This window comes from Cololabis saira, chromosome 16 (assembly GCF_033807715.1).
Source record: "Cololabis saira isolate AMF1-May2022 chromosome 16, fColSai1.1, whole genome shotgun sequence".
NCBI lineage: Eukaryota > Metazoa > Chordata > Actinopteri > Beloniformes > Belonidae > Cololabis > Cololabis saira.
Genome location: NC_084602.1, coordinates 10,989,742 through 11,011,115, shown reverse-complemented (window position 1 = coordinate 11,011,115; position 21,374 = coordinate 10,989,742). Strand labels below are relative to the sequence as shown.

The 21,374-nt window shown below is 39.8% G+C and overlaps 1 protein-coding gene across 1 annotated transcript in view; it reads right to left on the bottom strand.

Annotated features, from left to right (window-relative positions):
* Nucleotides 1-21,374, bottom strand: part of myt1lb (myelin transcription factor 1-like, b) — a 209,152-nt gene that overhangs the window by 115,581 nt on the left and 72,197 nt on the right. The window contains exons 2-4 of the mRNA XM_061743779.1: nt 20,112-20,217; nt 7,552-7,597; nt 5,132-5,165 (exon numbers count right to left, since the gene is read on the bottom strand). Coding sequence (XP_061599763.1) covers nt 5,132-5,165; nt 7,552-7,597 — 80 coding nt within the window. The 5' untranslated portion in view covers nt 20,112-20,217. The remainder of the gene's footprint in view (nt 1-5,131; nt 5,166-7,551; nt 7,598-20,111; nt 20,218-21,374) is intronic.

Genomic DNA, 21,374 nt, shown 5'->3' with positions numbered 1-21,374 from the left:
TTCATTTCGTCTCTTTTCTTCTCTGATATTAGTCTAAATATCCTATAATCACCTCATTAAGTCATGTTCTCCTCCATATGTACATATAAGCGCACATTTACCTGTCTGTTTATTTGAACTTGTAATACATTTTCCTTGAATTGATGATAGATTGATAAATACAATTTATTTTACCTTTGTAATCCAAGGTAGTGCCCCAACAATATATATTTATAGAGAAATAGAGAGTGAGGAGCTAAGTGGATAGAATAAATCAACTCCACTCAGATCCTCTGGGCTACACTCATTCTCCCAAGATACTGTTGCATCTTGTGTACCATAAGTCAATAAGCTGTTACAACAACACTAGGTGCTATTTGAATGGCAACTAACAAGGCTATTTTGGCTCAATCTGATAGTCTTCATCATCAGTCACCAGTGAGGAAACCTTTTATCCATCCATCCATCCATCCATCCATCCATCCATCCATCCATCCATCCATCCATGACAGGCAAGAGACAGGTCACCCTGGACAGGTCGCTAGTCTATCACAGGGCCACATATACAGACGACCATGTAAGGAAAACTTTTCAAATATTTTCCAATTTTTCTAACGCTAAACGAAGCCAGCGGACCTACTTCCTAAGTTAAATGATGATAGGTGCTCTCCTCTGCTGCTTTGTAGAAAGGAATCCAGACTAGAAGTCAGTAACCCCTCTAAAATATCACTTAAATGTCAAACGATTCAAAACTATATCATCCCTCAGTAAATGCATTATACTTATAGTGGGATGTACAATATTTCCTATCACAAAAAAAAAAAAAATAGAATAGATTGACAATGCTGACCCTAAGTAGACACTCACTGCACCAAAGGCCATGTGGTTGTGATAGTGAATCTTTTTAAAGACTAGGTCAAATACAGGAAGCTTATTGATGAGTAAGAATCCAAAGTTCTCTCTCGGTACAAAATTGTTTATTAAATTGTAATTGAGAACATAAATAAACAACGGCAAAAAAACAGCAGGTTTGGCACGGACATGGCCAGCACTACCACAGTGAACCACAGAGGTGGGAGTGTAGTGATCTGGGCACGTGTCAGTTCAAAACGCGTTTTTAAATTTACTTATTAGAGTGCCCAAGAAAAATACTTCCCAGCAGGATGACTCTTTGCCTACAAAAAACTTGACAATGTAAAAGTATTCCAGCAATATAATGATCCAAAACTTCCTGCTAAAGTAATCTACCAGATTCCAAAGAAAAACTTGACCTGCTATGTGACCCTAAGAGAAATAACACCAATAGTTGAATGGTGCTCTCAAGTATTAAATGATTACTTGCTCCCATTGATGATGGGAATACATTGGTGATTTAATTTGTTGATGAGCCACCTGTCTGATGGGCGTGGTGAATAAAACTCCTCCTGCACGCAGCTGATTTGAGTTGCATTGTGTGAGTGCCATGAGAAGTAGAAGTGCATTTGTGTCTTTTCTTCCAAATTCGGTGCTATACAATACAATACTGGGTTCACAATGAGTAGTCAATGTAACAGGCTCATCTGCCAACATCAATGATTTCTGAGAAGCAATTGTTGCCATACATCAATCTGAGAAGGTCCATCATTCATCAGTGGAAATGATTATTGACAAGTCGAAGACATTCAAGATGGTTGTCAATGTTACCAGATGTTGGCATCACAGCACATTTAACCCACGTCAGTGTCTTATACTCAGAGGAACTGTAAAACCTCACAAGCTACATCTCTGACTTTACACTAGTCTGTTGTCAGATTAAAATCAATGGTAGTATTAAAAGAAGGAAAAAAAAGACTAAACAACTGTAAATTGGTTGGAATGGTTGTCAATAGATGTTTTGTCTCTGTAAAGAATCTGAAGGCATAACGTTGGTTTGCAAAATCATGCTTCTAGACTGCTAGACAATGCTCTTTGGACAGGCGAACGTGTAGATGTTTAGTCTTAACATACAGCACCATATTTGGAGAAAACACAACACAGCATTCCAGCAGGAACACCTCATCCCCACTATCCAACACGATGGTGGATGCATCATAATTTGGGGCTGTTTTGCAGCCCTGGGATTACTAAAACCATTTCTAGAACAGCAGGGACAGTGATTTACAATATTGCTCTCCTGTACATGATGCCAATTTCACTGGGTTGAAAAACATGCAAACCTCAACAAGCTGAAGCAAGCTTGTAAGTAACAGTGGGCAGTGGACCAAACTTCTTTCAGAGACACACAAGAGTCTCTTAGCAAGATAAGTGGTTCTACAAGCTGTTCAATCAAGAGGCTTGCATATCCTTGCATATCTTTCCAGACACTGCTTATATGCTTTGAATTCGTTTTTATTCAATAATGACATGGTACAATTTGCATCTGTTGTCGTTCATTATGTCCTGATACGTAGAGCTGTTGAGCTGAGAGAGATTGTGTTTTCTTTTTCTTGTCTGTTTATTCCCTGACCGTCCTTGACCTGTCTAGAGTCAAGCTCCCCTCTCATCTAATGACAGCTGGGAAGAGGTCCAACTCCCCCACGGCCCTGAACAGGCTATACCTTTGCTAGAGGGCTTGTGTTGCTCTATCTTTGTTTTGAAAAAACAAAGAGCAGCTGATGGTGATATTTCAAATACAGTGAACAAAGACTCTTACAAGTGGCCCTCTTTGGCTTACTGCAGTTTTTGATGAACATTGGGACTTTAAACAGTTACACACCACTTCAAAGTTTAGTGACAGAAAGTCGATAAGGGTTATATGATAAGGGGGTGCTGCAGACTGTTCACTGCTATAAACTCAACAAGACTCGACTAGGCTGCTGCTGCTGAAACGAACCATCATGCATTCGCTCCACTTGACATTTCGTGTGCATCTCCAAATGCAGCCAAAGAACATGTAGGAGACAACTTGGGATCCTGTCAAACCCATTCATGTACCGGATTTGGAGCACACATTAGAAGGCTCCAAATACTCCTACTGCACTTTTATTTAGTTTAGGAAATGTGTCATTCTAATATCATGATAAACAAAGATCAGATTTTTAGAAGAATAAAGAAAGGTAAGGTATGAAAAAAATCTGATGGAATTCAGTTTCTGACTATTTTTAAAGAAAGGTGAGCACAGAAACAACGTGTAGTTTAAGATTAATAGCAGTTATTCTGGTTTAAAGCAGTCAGCCAGAAGTCCATCTCGGAATTATAAACAAATAAAACACCTGTACCCATGAGCAGACGACATTAGAGGTGCCATCTCATTCCAGATCCAACTCTGGAATAATATTTAGCTCATTTACAGCATATAAACTGGTTAAATAAATATGTTAATAACAAAGAAAATGCTTGACATCACAGGAAATTGTAAAATGAAATTGGATAAATAGCTCAAGCGGGAAGGTGCTAGCCAGTATAGTATAGCACAAATCAACTGACATCAAAACAAGCATGTTATTATTTATAATAATTATTATTAATAATAATAGTTATTATTAATAATAATAATAATTAATAATAATTTACATTGGCAAATGGAACAAGCTAATCATGGCTGTTTGCCAGTATGCATACTACTCTGTACCTATGTTCTTGTGTACTTGTGAAGCGTCATCAGTCACAGCCAAAGTGCTCTTCAGACAAGCCAAAGTAAACATGTGGTCAAGTACGGATGAAATCCCCAGATGTGCTCCAGCTGCACCCGCTTTACTGAGGATCCATCTTGTGGAAACCTTTTAGTTTTTGGTCTCCATAACTAGATTTCCCGCCCGTAACAAGTGTATGGGTGGTAAAGTGTTAGACACCAGGGGCCTCATGTACATGGAGTGCAGCACGTGACAAATGTGCACACGCTATCTTCCACGCACATGTGGGGATGTTCAAAAATCACCTTTGCATGGATTTGTGCATACTACAAGCACAATTCTGACCTCCCTCGAAAATGTGCGTACTGCCACATACATTTTGTCAGTTGTTATAATCCATAAAGTAGTGTAATACTTTCTTCTGGATCTCCTGAAGTAAAGAAGGATTTATTATTGGTTGTGATGTTCAAGTGAAACATGCGTGGATTTGGATGTACAAAGTTACAAAGATTTATGCGCAAGGATTCACCATGTAACCCTTTTAAGGCGTGGTTGTTTGAGTTTGACAGTCTGCTACTTATCAAGAACATCTTCTTCACATCAAGAAGATACATTGTGCGAAAATTAACCCTTCCTGATGTAAAATAGTGGTAGACTTCAGTGCTTCTGAATGCCTTGAGGGCTTACCGGTGTATGGAGAGAGATTGTGAATGAAGCAGATGTAAATGTCAAATTTACATGTTAAATTTGGCAGTGTTTTTATAAACTTTAGGGGTTTGACCAGTTCACGTGACAGCAAATATGGATCAAATCCTTATGTATCAATTTTCTTGGAATACCGGTGCTTTTCGTCTGCGGTAATCTGTGCTACTTTAGAGTGTAACATCACGCACACTGACCGAGGACAGTCCTAAAGACGGCGGCACCAACAACAAAGTCACGTGACTAATACCCATGAATAGAACATGTTATCTTACCCACAACATTTCATTTAAACACGCCTTCATAGATAGTTCTTTAACCATGACCTTTCATGAAGTTTTACTTTTAAAACTAGTGACAAAAGTTCTTAAAAATGTAGGAGATTTTCCCACTGACAAAAAAGGAAGAAAACTTGAACTAAAGTTGTGCTCTACCTTCCACCCACTCTGCTCAACAAGAACGTTACGACTGTGGGTGTAAAAAGCGAGAAATACTTGTACTGCATGGGTAATAAATTGATAATTGACTATGGTGCTAAAAACATGAAGTACATTAGACAAAAACAGAATTATTTAGTTCACCCAGTTGTTTGAGTTAAAGAGGAGAAACCCTCGTGTTTAATATTTCATGTGGGAGAATTGTAATAAGTAGAGGGAAGAAAAAAAGCTCCTGTTTCTGCCATTTATTATGAAACTTAACAAATCTAAACAGAAAGACAAGATGCACACAGGGAAAGAGTAAAAGAAGAGAAAGAGGAGGAGAAAATAGAAAAAGAACAGCAAGTGGTGGATTGATGAGGTGGGTTGTGTTCTGGCTGTCTGTCATCATGCCGGCGTTGGTGTGTGAGCCGTGTGACTGACCTGAAAAGCTCTGTTAGCGCTGGATCCACAGGCACTGCAAAGAGAGGAGAGACATTCATTACGACCCGAGCATGCTCAGTGAAGAACGCAAGAAAGGAATCCTGCTGAATATTTGATCAGCATGACTTCTGATCTGTGTAGGTTTACGATGAAATAAATCCCAGTGAAACACTTACTGCTGGCAAAATGTGGAAATTATCGTGAACATATCTGCTCAGCACCAATACATTTGTTGCGTTAGAAAAGGTTTTACCTGCGTCTTTATTTTACTAACTGTTTGCCTCTCCAGAGTTTGAGTCTATTTTAGCTGTGAATGAGCTCATTTATAAGCCAAGCATAGTCTTTCTACACTGGCGAGAAAAAGTCTGTGAATCCCTTGGGATTATCTGGCTTTCCTCATTAATTTGGATGAAAAAGTGATCTGATCTTAATCTAAGTCACAATAAGAGAATAAATAGCACATAAAACCGAGTGTGCTTAAGCTGCTACAATTGTAATTTTATTGAACAGAACCCTTAAACATTTGTAGTACAGACAGAAAAATAAGTGAACACAAAGTGACAAATTACTTAAATGAAAGCTAATTGGACTCAGCATCAACGCTTGGAAAGGACAGAAAGACATCACGGACTGTTCAGGTATCTATCATTCCAGTCACGCCCGGTATACACGGCACAATCTTGGGCTGTCGCAGACAAGAAGTGACTGAGTTTTGTGGGGGAATCTTTCATGCGTGCTTCAAACTGGTGGTCCTAAGTACAGTATAATGTTTGGTGAAGGTTTTGCAACTAAGGACTGGCTGATACAATTTTCAGACACTGTCAGAAGTCTTACGACTTCATCTACAGACTGGCCATTTAAATGCACAGATGAATGAACAGTAAATTAATATGAACTGCATCTTCCCCTGAGCTGTGATGGGGACCTCATTCTACGAGATGAGATGATCTTACACAACAAAAAAGAAAAAGTGCCGTGTATCAGAGCCCTCGGACACACCGTCTATAAATGTTGTTGTTTAATACTGTGGCTCTCTTGCTAGAAGTGGATGTCCAGCCAAGATGACTACAAAGACTCAATGCTGACTTCTCAATGAGGTAAAGAAGAACCCATGAGTTACAATAAAAGAATCACTCGAACTGGAAACATCTCTGTTCATGTGTTTGTCATACAGAAATGACTGAACAGACAGGATACCATGGAAGAAGATAATGGAGGGAAATGCAATCTTCTTAAAACAAAAAAATACAAAGATAAAAAATAAAAACATTGTTTCCCACATAAAGTTTTCCCAATATTAGGACAAGGTTGAATTTGGCAGGGAGAGTATTCAGCATTGCGTATGGAATCAAAAGGGCATGGCTTAGCAACATTGAAACATCACCCCAGTAAGTAAGCATGGTGGTGGGGGCATCATGGGCTTGGGCTTGGGCTTACTGCCTCAGGTTCTGGACTACCCTACCACCATCGAGGCTCAAATTAATCCCAAAGTTCACTAAAACATTCTCCAGGATAATGTCAGGGTGTCAATCCATCAGCTGAAGCTTAAAGTTGGGTGATGCAGCAGGACAATCAGCCTAAACGTGGAGGCAAATCCACCATCTGGAGTCGTCCAGTCAGGGTCCAGACCTAAACCCCACGGACATGTTGAGGATTGAGCTCCAGAGCTCCAGAGAGAGCCGTCCAGACAACCTACAAATGTGTCTGAGCTGAAGCTGTTCTGGATAGGAGAATGATCCAGAATTCTTCCTGTAGATTGAACAGTCTGTGGTGTCAAAGGAGGTTCAGCCAGCTAATAACTCCAAGAGTTCTCTTGGCACTCCTCAAGAACTGTGAAAGTTTAACACGTGTGTTCAATGCAGACGAATAATTGTGTGTGTTTTCAACCGAAGCACTCTGTTGTTTTGGACAGTTGTAACTCAGATGAAGATCAGATCATGTTTTAAAACTCCAAGGACTTCACATACTTTTGCTGGAGCCTCAGATACTTGAAACCTGTGAGAGCAGACAGAGCTGCTTCAGGAGGTTTGATTTAGAAGAAGAAATGTTTATAACAAAAACAAACCCAAAAGAAAAGATAGACACTCATGTATGGACTGAAAGTGACCAGATGTGGTAGAGGTTTCTTTTTAAACAAAGTTCATAAAATCTGAATTTCTTTTTCCTGCTAAATAAATGAAAACCGAGTAGTGTGAGAGAAGGCTACTTGAGTGTATCAGCACAATTCATGCAGTGTGTGTGTGTGTGTGTGTGTGTGTGTGTGTGTGTGTGTGTGTGTGTGTGTGTGTGTGTGTGTGTGTGTGTGTGTGTGTGTGTGTGTGTGTGTGTGTGTGTGTCCTGTACATGTATGTCTGGGGGATGAAGGTCACCCTGAAAGGCGGTGCCCGCCTGCTTTTTTGTGTGTGCATCTGTGCGGATACCTTTGGAGCGTGTGCGATGGCGCTTATCGTCTGCATCCACCTCCATCTGCAGAGAAGCCACAAACAAGCTGTTAAACACACAACAGACAGCCCCGCAAAATTATCTTTAATTTGGAAACATGTTCTCTCAGCTCCAGAGTACTTTTTCCTCCTTGTCAGACATTTCAGTGCACACCTGATGTCACATAACGTTTTATGTAGTTGACTGATGGGCTGGATTAGTCTCCTGTAAAAGTGGACTGTAAAAGCTCTTTTACACCACATCTGCTCAGTGTATGTGAATATATAAGGCCACCGGCTCCATAACACCCAAATGTTTACCATTAAAAAATTCTTTAGTATTTATTCTTACATGTCAAATTATTGTCAAAAGTTTGATGTGTTAAAGCTCCAATGTATATTACTCAGAGTTATCTACTGGCAGAAATGCAAGAAAACACAGTTGTGCTTTGTGTTTCCATTGTCTCAGAGCAGCAATTTAACTTTCAAACTCCACTATTTCCACTAGGAATGGGCGATATTTTACTGTTCACGATAAACCGTCAAAAAAATTCCCCACGGTAAGAATTTGTCATCTAGTGGTAAAAATGATAAATTCCTGTTGATGAGGTTTTTCTGTAAAACTGATTTATGGAAGGAAAGAAGGAAAGAAGGAAAGAAAGAAAGAAAGATATGAGCCTGAAAGAAATAAATGAGCCTGAAAGAAAGAAAGAAAGAAAGAAAGAAAGAAAGAAAGAAAGAAAGAAAGGAGCCAGGAAGGAAGGAAGGAAGGAAGGAAGGAAGGAAGGAAGGAAGGAAGGAAGGAAGGAAGGAAGGAAGGAAGGAAGGAAAGAAAGAAAGAAGGAAAGAAAGAACGGAACCTGAAAGAAAGAAAGGAAGGAAAGAAAGAAAGATATGAGCCTGAAAGAAAGGAAAGAAAGAAAGGAGCCTGGAAGACAGGAAAGAACGAAAGGACCTGAAAGAAAGAAAGAAAGGAAAGAAAGAAAGAAAGAAAGAAAGAAAGAAAGAAAGAAAGAAAGAAAGAAAGAAAGAAAGAAAGAAAGAAAGAAAGAAAGAAAGAAAGAAAGAAAGAAAGAAAGGAGCCAGGAAGGAAGGAAGGAAGGAAGGAAGGAAGGAAGGAAGGAAGGAAGGAAGGAAGGAAGGAAGGAAGGAAGGAAGGAAGGAAGGAAAGAAAGAAAGAAAGAAAGAAGGAAAGAAAGAACGGAACCTGAAAGAAAGAAAGGAAGGAAAGAAAGATATGAGCCTGAAAGAAAGGAAAGAAAGAAAGGAGCCTGGAAGAAAGGAAAGAACGAAAGGACCTGAAAGAAAGAAAGAAAGGAAAGAAAGAAAGAAAGAAAGAAAGAAAGAAAGAAAGAAAGAAAGAAAGAAAGAAAGAAAGAAAGAAAGAAAGAAAGAAAGAAAGAAAGAAAGAAAGAAAGAAAGAATCACGGAACCTGAAAGAAAGAAAGAAAGAAAGAAAGAAAGAAAGAAAGAAAGAAAGAAAGAAAGAAAGAAAGAAAGAAAGAAAGAAAGAAAGAAAGAAAGAAAGAAAGAAGGATAAATTCCCGTTGATGACGTTTTTGTGTAACAAACATGGAGGATCTGAGAGCGATATAGATATATCGGGATAAATGTCATAAATTATCGTGATACATTTTTTAGTCCATACCGCCCATCCCTAGTGGCCACAGATTTCACCAATCTAACACTGTTGAAGGTGCCTTGAATCCCCTACCCAAACAGTTTCACAACCACTCCCTCCTTGGTTCACGTTACCAAAACCAGGTAAAAACCGACAGTGGACAGAACCCTGCGACGGCCCACAGAAGTGACAGGAGGCGATTTGACCTCCATCATTTTTTTATGCGTTAAAGACTCCCCACAAGGAAGTCTGAACTCAAGAAGCTTCTGGGTGGAAAATGAAACGTCTTCAAGAACCAAGAGAAGGAGGTCTAGCTGTCTTGACTCAAGCCATTGACGATCACCAGTCAATGCTGCCCATCTTTATAATACAGCACATGGGTATGATGATTATAATACAAGCGTGATATTAGTTTGTCAAAACATTATACAAAAGCAAATTCTGGCAAGACTCATATTTGTCCAGGACCAATAAAATGATGAAATACTGTTTCAAAAACACTGCAAAGTGCCCACTGTTGGGGGATGCGCTCAGTTATTTTATTGAACTTTAACACCAGAAAAACAACTGGGTCAGCATCTTAGCCACCAGCTGCACTTTTGTAGATCTTTCTATGTCAAGTCAAGTCTATCCCATCTTCCTCTTATCTTTCATGTATGGGAGACCTAGATTTCCCTCTCAAGGTCGGTTCCTCACCTTAACAACAGTCTGTAAATTGTTGCAACCTCTTAATGTTGTTCTGTTGGGTCCAGTCACCTCTAAATATTCATACTCGTTGGGTTTGGATGATGAGGGGGGCCGTGTTTAGATGTCTCGTTTTATTAAACATGATTTATTAACACCATGCATACTTTACTGTAGAGCCCCTCAGCTCTAATGGTGTGTTTCTTTATGAATGCCCATAAATGTTTCAACAGTAGAAAAATAAAATGATGAAACGCTGGGATACCTTGTAAATCTTATTGGTGTGGTTAGGATGGAGCGACCTACAGCATTGTGACATTAGTGAGGGGGAGTTTGCTGGTGTCTGTGGGTAGAGAAGTGGAGAAAGAGCCAAAATACCTATCGATACATTAAAAGTATGGTAATTTTAGTTTCTGTGGCGATAGAAGACACATCATGCCTTTAAAAGAATCAAAAGAAAACACAAACGCAACTAGTCAAGCCATGAGGGACTCAACATTATTCTGTTTTCATCAAAGCCTCGTTGGAACAATGAGCTGGAGTGATGGTATCCCTTCAACATTCGTTATCCACTTCAAAGTAGAAGAAAAGTACTTTTACATGTGTAGATTTTCTTAAAGCTCTTTTATACGTAAAAAAAGGAACAAACAAAAAAAATAAAAAAACAATAATCGGGTATCCTGCCTTCTACGGCTTTCACACAAAAGAACATTTTGCTGAATACGATCAAATTCTGTCACCACCTGTGAATCCTAGCTTTGAGACGTTTCTTTTTTAACCTGTTGTTTTTGTACTGAAGTACAAGGATCCACATCAGTCACTGGATGTGGGTGCCGCTTCAATTTTTGTTCATTAGTTTGAGGTTGTGCTTTTTTCCTTTGACTGTGTAACCCTAAGAGTCATTCCTGTTCTTATTTAACTTCTGTAAACAATAATAATTAAATGCAAGCAGCGATGAACGGGCCCTCGCACCCTTGTGCACGTTCAGGCTGCAGTGGAAGCTTGTATGACTTGCATGTAGATTCTTCAGGCCTGGACATTAAGCAGATGACACCACCCACGACTCTCTTTATCAATCCATGCAAAAGTTATGGCAGAAAGTAGAAAGTATCAGATATCGACCAATCAGATGAAGGGGCGGGGCTAGTTTGCACCAATTAAGGTCAGCAAGGTGGCTTAGTGGTTAGCACTGTTGCCTCACAGCAAGAAGGTTCCCGGTTCGACTCCCAGGCCCAGCAGGACCTTTCTGTGTGGAGTTTGCATGTTCTCTCCGTGCTTGCGTGGGTTTCCTCCGGGTACTCCGGTTTCCTCCCACAGTCCAAAAACATGCATGCTAGGTTAATTGATCATTCTAAATTGCCTGTAGGTGTGAGTGTGAGTGTGTCTGGTTGTTTGTGGGGACTGCGGGTGGAAACTAGCATTACTGCTAAAAAGTACTCAAAACCATGTCCGATGACACCACCCACAAGTCTTTATGTCAAACCGTTCAAAAGTTATGGCAGAAAGTAGGAACTATCAAATATGGACCAATCAGATGAAAGGGGGGCGTGCTTTTTGGCGTCTATCGTTGCCACGGTAACGCTTTTGACTGAGAAAGAAATGCCCATCATCGCAGGATCGAGACGCACATTTTGACGTATAACACACCTCGGTGCACGTTACGGTTCGGGCTGCATTAACTGCCGAATGAATGGCATAAATTGCGCCAAAATTACACGAGTAATTCAAAATGACTGACTTCCTGTTCGGTTTCGGCCATGCCGCCAAGAGACTTTTCTTTAAGTTGCAACATGATACAGGTGTGTACCGATTTTCGTGCATGTACGTCAAACCGTATTGTGGTGCTTGAGGCACGAAGTTTTCTAGGTGGCGCTGTTGAGCCATTAGGCCACGCCCATTAATGCAAACCATTTAATATCAAATTTTTCGCCAGGCCTGGCTTGCGTGCAAAATTTGGTGACTTTTGGGGCACGTTTAGGGGGAAAAAAGGCCCTAATTTTGTCGGAAGAAGGAAAAAAAAACAAGGTAAATTCCTACAGATACAATAGGGCCTTCGCACTGTCAGTGCTCTGGCCCTAATAATAATAAAGGATGGACATCATCTCAAAAGGAAGGCAGACAGTTTTCCGGCTGTGCATAAACCTTTGTTGTTTCATTTTGCACAATGACATTTGTTATTATAAGTTGACAAAGGGAAGCTTTGTTTCAGGTGGCAACAGCTGATTGACTTTCCAAAGTCCAAGCAACATTAAATATCAAATTAGAGACCCCAAATCCAGATAGATTTGAGATGATATCACAGATGTAGGAGAGGGGCGAAGCAGAGAGCAGATGGGTGAAAGTTTAAACCATTTCTTGTCTCAGTGAAGGAGAACATGTGTGTGATGGCCCATAAATTGGAAGCAAACCAAGTATTTCCTGCAGCAGGAACAAACTTTAGACTCTAACACATCTGACTTTCATTGAGGGGACACACTGCAGACAGAGCGGAAACAGCAAAGGAGGGACTGCAAAATGTATTACAGAGATGCTCAACATTTTTGGGAATTAAGTCAATTTGCCGAATTAGGTAAGGTTGCCCCCTGAGATAAGTAAGAGGGTGAGTAGTGTCTTTTCTCTTTGCATCCAAGAATCCAGCCGGTCAACACTCCTGCTAGGTAAGATTAACCTTTTCACTTTGAGTGGATATCACTACCGAGTACAAGTGGCAAAATAAACTAACAACTGCAAAAATGCTCTTATTTGCAGGTTTATACTTCAACATTTACCTCGTAATAGAAAACAATGCAATAGAATGAGCGAGAAAACTCCTAGAAACAAATACATACAACTATGTAAGAACAATTGGTATGCATATTTACTTTTAATTTACATTAACATTAATTTGCTGTATTCCATCAAGGTGGTGAAACCAAATGGATGTGAACTTGTCTTGTTACATAGAAAAATTCACTTTATATAGAACATTTAAGTAGTTATCTTTAATACTAAATTTTTATTTGGCTGTATTGTATGAATGTATGCACGATGTTAATTAGGAAGTAGATAGAGCTGTACTCTAACACTTCTAATGGCTAACAAAGTAACCTGATATGAGTAGATAGTGCTTTGTTTGTATTTGTATATGAGCTTGTTCCCTCTCACTTTACATATTTATATCTATATAATCTAAATGTACAAGTCATTACATGTTATTAAGAACATTTTGGGGATGTGTGGAAGTTTATATTGTCATTATTGGGCAGTTGTACAATCCACGTCAAACAAAAAGGCTAATCTCATCTGGTGAGGGCTTCATGCTTCATCATGTCAAAATTTTACAGAATCCCTTAAAAAAGTTGAAGAGCATCTGTTTTACTGTGAAGGATCATGTCCTCTACTTTGAAGCAGCATCTTTTCTAATGTAAAGGAGCATCTCTTCTACTATGAAGATGTGATTCCTCTAGTGTGAAGCAGCATCTCTTCTATTGTGACGGAGCATTTCTTCTACTGAACTTTTACAGCCAGCTTTATTAATGTCGTCTGCAGATTTAAGCTGTTTTACCTGCTGAAGCTACATGCGATGTCTTCAGTTAAGGTGTCATCAAGCTGTTTTGTAAGTGATGGTCTTGTCTGAAATAAAATAGGTGATAAAGTATTGTATCTTTGTAGGTTGTAGGTAAGCCTGTGTTGAAAAAAATCGATTTTCTGATTCTAAATCGATTCTCCTATTAATTCCTAAAAATTGATTTGTATGTCTAAAGATCGATTTTTTTTTTTTATTAAAAAAAAATATATATATATATATTTTTTTTTTTTTTTTCATCATTACATTTTTGCCTGGTGAACTTTAATCCCAGTAGTCCCAGTAGTTTTGAAAACTCCTGAACTAAATTAACTTTTTTTTAGAGAAAATGCTGGACATTTCAGCTTAAATTTCTAAATGTTATTATGTTATTATACTATGGCTTGTTTGGTTTCTCTGTTATCGGACACGGTTTGTCATGAAATACCTGAAAAATGCCGGGTGCTTCATGGAAAGCTGTGTGTCTGGTGACAGAATAAATCAGACAAGCTAAAATAATTTGTTTACTGCTTGAGCTGTTGCAATTTCTTTTTTATTTGCACTTTAAATGGATATTGAAATGCCTATTTGAGTTATTTATTTCTTAGTTATTTCACAATAATTATTGTGAAATTATTATTTCAATAGTTATTTTACAGCCATATAATCCAGGCGAATCGGATCGGATCGAATCAAATGGTGATAATCGATTCTGAATCTTAAGAATCGGAATCGAATCGATTCTTGACATTTGAATCGATACCCAGCTCTAGTTGTAGGTTATGCTTGACAATCCGCTTTGCTAAACTGTGCATTCCTGTAGTGTCCACATTTTTGGGTTAGAAACACTCCCACTTTGGTGGAACTACTGAACACAAATCCAAATCCTGATGGGTGACACAGAGGCTCAACAACAAGGTGATTGAACAAGCTTTACAGAGACATTAAAGCATCAATTAAATAAAAAGCATGATTTAATATTTAAACAAAAAGAAAGAAAGACAAAAGAACAATAGATAAATCAGTAGTTAAAACCTAATCACGTTTTGAAACTCAAGCTTGCTCCTTCACAGAGGTTGCCTCCATGCACCTGCATTCACCCACCAAAAGGTAATAAATCACTATTGATCCCCATCTGATGCTGTCAATCTTTTTTAAAGTCCTAATTTCAAGGCACGCCTGCTTCAGAGCTGACCCAAGAACCAGTGAATCCAGCAGCAGGAGGAAACAGGAACAGCAGCAATAGTTCTTTCCAGTTTCTGTGGGAGTTAGAGCCAAGCAAACACACTCTGTTGTTCACCATGCACTTGAGAGCTCCTCCCTACTCTGTCTGGCTTTTTCTCTGTCTTAGAATCCCCTGGGAAAATGTCATGGCTGTAATGAAGGTTAGCCTGCTTATTGAGGATTAGGATGAGGTCCACTTCTCCTCCCTCTATGTCTTAATTAGGCCCCGGATCGATGGTGTTCCGAGCCCAGATGAATAACTGCAGAGTCATGATCATGATCCCACCTCCAGTGGTTGGACACTTGAGCAAACAGACCCTGCATTGTGGTAGTCAGAATGTTCTTTTTCTAAAACATACACATGTGTTGAAACCTGTTAATATAAAAATGCTTCACCAAAACCTGCAGCTCCTTTGATATGTTCTGGACAATATTTGTTTGATTACGCCAATGCTCATTGTTTCTTATTTTCATTTATCCAGCATCTGTGACATTTACTGTGGCAAAATATTGAATTTACTGGTGTCCAGCATAAATTTTTCATAAAATGTGATCTGATCTGTAACTAAATCAATTATAGATGCACAAATGTGCTTATGCTAATAATAATCGTTAATAATTTTATTTATTGAACAAATCCATTAAACATACTGAAGAAAAAATAAGCGAACCCACATACTAATTTATTTACAAAAGCTACACACCTGGAGTTCAAGTAATGAAATTAGTTTGGAGATGTGGTTGGAAGCTATTTTTGGTTGATAAACTGTTAAACTGTCTAAAATTGAAGACAGTTTAGTCCTGTAGTTCCTGGAAGTTGACATCCAGCCAACATGACCCCAAAGTCACAATGCAGAATCTTCAATGAGGTAAAGAAGAACCCACCAGGAGGAGCTAGGTGTTTGAAGACACAACTGGAACTGGAAACCTCTCTGTTGGTGAGACTCTCCAAACTAATGCAGCCTGAAGTTTGTCAAGGAGGAATGTGCAATGCTATAAATGTGTCAGAGTTGAAGCAGTTCAGTCTACAACGGTTAAAAGTTAAGGACAGAATGAATGCTGCACTTCTGTTTTCAATATGGAAGGTTTTACAATCTAAAACTCCATTATATCAGTACAATCAGTTAAGACTGAGAGTCATATTCATACGCCACTAGACAGGCAACAAAGGGCCAGTTTTTACTTCCTAAGCCCAAACACTAAATTTTCTGAAGAATACAGTAGAATATAGAAATAAAAATTCTTTACCACTGCCTATGACTAAATTAACACAGAAATCAATATTCAAAAAGCAAATTAAGAAACACCTTGGAATATCATATGTATAGGATACCATACACATACACACACTTATAAAGATATATATAAATACTGGACAGGGTAAGGTCAGGCGCGCAGGAAGACGTTTTTGCCAGGGGGTGCCGGGTGCGGGGGTTCTCCCTTAAGAAATCACTTGCCCCTCCCCTGCATGAAGAACAGCTGACAGTGCGCACAAGCTTTACCAAAACATAGCGAACCAACGCATCTACAGTAAAAAAGGGAACATGACTATAATTATTATCATAGTCACATAGGCGGTGGGTGACTGAAATATTTGGTGAAGACAGTTTTTTAATGTGGACCCCAGTAAGACTAGCTGTGTTTAAGGGCATAGTTACTGGGGATTCTTACAAATAAACAATAAGGGAAGTTCTGGAAAAGGGAGTGATCCAGAATTGCCTCCGGAACGCTGAGCAGCTCTGATCCAGAGATCCTGGAAGAGCTTGTGAAGCCACTGTTGCTGAAAGAGCTTTAAGTTGCTCTTAACTCCGGGACTTCACTGACGTTCTCCATCATAATTGTGAATTGTAATGGCTGTGTTCAGTTGGCCCAGTTGTCTTGTGGATCTGCTGTTACAGATTCTGAATATTACAGAGTATTTACCAAAGCTGAGGCACTTCATTATTGTTGGGACAATGAACTATTTTATTTCACATCTACTGGGGTTATTTGAACTCTAGTCCAAGCTAGAAGCCTTTTTGTACAAAAATCTTTTTTACCTCATATTCTGATATGAGTCTAAATCTGGTAGAACAGTGCTTTGCGTTTTGTAATTTGCATCCATGAATTCTAATCTTATAAGCCATACCAGAGAGCCATATTCTGTAAGATTAGTCACTTTTAGAAAACGGGTCTTGGATGGAATGAAAGTGTATCCTGTTTTAAATAATGCAAACCAAAAGATCCCAAATATATGATTCCCTTTTTAAAAATGAGCTCTCAGCTCTCCTTTGAAAACACGTGTGAATGGAAAGTGGAATAAACTTTAATTCAGCATGTATAGGAAGCAGCAGCTCAGATGGTATGTGTGCTTGCATCGATCAAAGAGGCTGCATCAATAGAAAATAAAATGCAAACGTCTTGCCTTGGAAATTAAAGTGGCTCCGTCTGTTATTAGAGCATCTCCATCTTTATTCAGGATGCAGAAATGCTACAAAACAAAAAAGAAAGGATACAGAAATAAGGTGTTTTTGCTGCTTCATGAAAGAGGATCTGGATGTTCCAGGGGATGGAACTTGTAATAGATGCGGTGATTATGTAATTTTCACTAAACACGGCAAAAAGCATTCTGAGAAGGTGTGAGTGTATTGTGTGTGTGTGGTTCCCATTTCAGTAGTGGGGGTTTAGGGGTGCTCAGACATCTGTCAAAACAATTCCTACCGTTATCAGTTTCCCTTTGTTTTCACCTTGAAGTTTGGGGGAATGTTTTCAGGCATATGGCGTCCTACTCCACCCTCTGCCACACACACACACATTCAAACGCACACACACACACACGCACACACAAACACGCACATGCACACATGCATGCATGCACCAGAGAGACCAGAACTTTGCTGGCATTATCATGTTTCAGTGCTAACAGGTATTTACAGCTGCATCATGTAGTGGCAGTAAACGTGTGCCAGACTGATGCTAAGGCATCTGAATTAGTGTGAAGGGATTGCCGTGGTGGCGACTGCACGGGCGCTGAACAAGAATGTCAGTCAGAGTAAGAATGACCAGGGCAGAGTGGCTTAAACCTGGGGAGAGATCCTTAACTCGCATGGAAAGCATCTCTGCCGGGTGACAGCCAGCTGCGTGCTCCTCCAAATGGTTTGAGTGAGAAAAACTGTGATTTGAACACAATGGGACAGTTTCCCAGCTGGTCCGTGGTGGCAGGGAGCAGTTTTACAGAGAAGGCTTGGAGGAGAAAGATGTCACTTGGAACTGATGCGTTTTGCTACAAATGAAAAAAAAAAACAACATTTTATGAGGACTGAGAGCTTGAGGAGAAGATCACCGTGTCAGGTGGGGTCGCTGCGATGCATGAACCAGGCTTAACTCCTGGCGTGTTTGCAGTTGATCTTGTTGATCAAAAACGTTATTACTCGGCGGTTTTGAAATGTGGCTTTTGGACACTTCTGAATGAGACACTATATAAAACCCGCCCCCAAATCAGTATGATTGGTTTGGTGCGTTACGCCTGAGAGTGGGAGGAGTTTAAGATCCATTTCACAAGAGAGAATGTTGCAAAGTGAAACTGTAAGGTTGCAAAGTGCTAAAACAACATGTTAGCAGAAACTATGACTCTGTATACTTTTAGTAAGTAAGTGAAGTTCATTTGTACAGCACTTTTCATGGTTTAAAGACAGAATGTGCTTCACAACAGCCACACATAAAAGAACATAAGACAAAAAGCAGGAAACGGTCTTAACAATGTCATACCAGCAAGTGTCAACTTTTCAATTCAATTCATTTCAATTTCATTTATATAGCGTCTATTGCAACAGAAGTTGTCTCTAGGCGCTTTCCAGAGACCCAGAACATGACCCAACTGTAAGTGACGTGTATGTTACTGTGCGCTGCAGCCCGTTTAGCTGCGTGTGCCAGCAGATAGTGATCTCGCAGCTACTTACCATGTGGTTGATGGAACTGAACTGATCCCAGGTGACTTTTCATTACGATTGTGCCAGATTGCAACTGTATATTTCACACTTTGCTCGTGGCTCAGTTTAAAGGGTTTCCCCTCAGCTGATGTTTTTGACATGTTTGTTGTCCTTTAACAGTCAAAGTGAACTGAACCATCACTACAGGTTACGTTTACAGTCGCATGTGAGTCAGAACGCTGTCTGCTTGGGGTCAGATGGAGAGTTCCACTATTTAGCAGCACAATAAAAATGCTGATAAATACATTTTCCAGCTTGACTGTTGGTAATAGCAATACAAATATAATATATACATATATATATATATATATATATATATATATATATATATATATATATATATATATATATATATATATACATATATATATATATATCCCCCCAACCCCATCTGGCACCCCAGTTGGCCAGAGGGGGCATGTAGAGCCCAGGACTGTTGCATGTTTTTGTGAGGGTAGCTCACATTAGTTACCAAGGAACACCAACCCCACCAGGGTATGGGCACTGAAGTCATGGGGGAACTAACACGCACTTCAGCGCCCACAGCGTCCCCGGCGGGAATCAAACCCAGGACCTTCTTGCTGTGAGACGGCTACACTACCAGCTGCGCCACCGTGCCACCTAACACTCAGTTTATTTAAATCCAGTTGGCTCGAGTTTCAAAACTTGCATATGTTTTAACTACTGTTTTTATCTATTGTTCTTTTTTCTTTATTCTTGATTAAATTCTAAATCATAGTTTTTATTTATGTGATGTTTTAATGTCTCTGTAAAGCACTTTAAAATCACCTTGTTGTTGAATCGTGCTATATAAATACTTGCCTTGCCAACGAGCAGCAGGGTTAGCTGACCTGGGAGTTTCCAGTCTCACCTCAATAATTTAAGAAGAAGGCGAGTTGAAGAAGAGTTTACCAATCAACATTTTTTTTTAGAAAATCAAGAAGAGAGTTAAAGGACATTTCATGTTGAAAATGTTTATCTACTTTTAGAAAGAAAAAACAAGAGTTGGTAGATTTTGTTTGCAGCTGCAGAGCGAGGTTAAATCTGACCTCAACAGCTCTTCATACGTCCACTCTGCAGCTGCAACAAAGTCTGCCAACTCTTCTTTGTTTTACAAACAAGTATATCATTCCTTTTGCCGTAAAATGTCCTCTAACTGTGTTGGTTGGTAATTTCTTCTTCAACTCTTCTTCTTTGCTTCATTTGGTGACGTGAGACAGGTTTGCACACCGTCTGTGCTACCCGTCAGGTGCTGCTCTGTGGTTTTCAGGTATTTGGTAAAAACAGTTCATATGTGTTTCTGCAGGTTTTCTGCTTACAGCTGAATGGAAACTTTTCACACTTTACATCTCAGTCAACTAAATCCAATTACTGGCTGTTGACGAAGAGATAAAAGTTTTACTATAAATGTGGCCTAATACTATTCAGACAGCTAAATTATTAAAACTTAACCAGAATCCACTGTCAAATGTAGTGTGTTGTGTTTAACCAGTGGAAAGTGAAAGGGCAGGAACTTTACCTGAAATGTTCCGGGCTTCAGATAGCACTTTGGTCTGGACCTGGTCTTCCACCGTGACGTTCAGCTGGAGGGGAACGGCTCACCACATGTCCTCCAAACTCATTTTCTACACAGAGAGGAGAACATACATCATCACAACCATCTCCAGAACAATCCCAGTGTCACACAGCCATTGACAAGGATCTGAGATTCACTCCTCTCCTTTGACTCCAGGCTCATGAATAGTCATATAGCATCAGCTATGCGGCACACACCAAAGTGAACGCTGATTCCTGGCATAACGACGGCGGCTTGTGCTGCGCGATAGGCTTGGCAACATGGAGTAATTAGATAGATCTATCATCTGCTGCAGGAAGTGGGGACAAATATAGCTAATGATCCATGCCTGCCTCCATGATTTCTCTCCTCAGCTCTCCATCCTTCGCTGAGCTGGAGGAGCAGAGCAAGGAGGAGGGAGAGGACCGAGGAAAAGGGCTCTCTGTCCCACGCTGTCAAAAAATAACTTTAGAAGCAGGAGAGGTAAAGACAGAGGAGATGGAGGTGTGAGTGAACACTGCCAGGATATCTGCATGTTTCTCCCCATCTGCTGCTGCTAATTGAGAGAATGAATGGCAGACAACAGATGAGGTGTTGATGGTGTATGGGGAGCACAAAGAAAGAGGGTCCCCCTAGGGAGCCCACCAGACGGCCCCTAACACATGCAGACCACAGTCGTTCTTTCTCAAAGCTTAAATAAAACCAGAAGATGCTTCCTCAGAACAAACAGAAGCACAGGCTCAGCTCGAATCTGCTTTTATGGAAAATGACTTCACGTTGAACCAGCAGAGGTCTTCACCTGGCCTTCGTCACCTTTGTTTTTCTAAGCTCCCTCTGTGCAGTGCTCAGTGAGCATGGAAGCAGCGTGAGTGTGCTGCGACGGGGAGAGGGCAAACGACTTTAAAGATCGCTTTTATCAGGAAATCCTAATGTGAAACAATGGGACACTTTTCATTTTACGGCTGCAGCCCTGCTGTCTTTTGTTTCATTAAAAAATGCATCAAAGGCTAGTTTGTATTTGATTACAGCCACCAGAGCACCATGAACGCAATTTCATAAAAAAGGAATAAAACAAAGTCAAAATGAATTTCATAAGTGGCACTTCGTCTGAATGAAACTGAATAATTTTTAGATCAAAAGTGGCTGAAAAGGTAAAATACTCCGCTGCTTCTAAACTATATGTGATAAAATCCAATGAAGGTTTTGTGAATGAGATTTCTGGCTAAC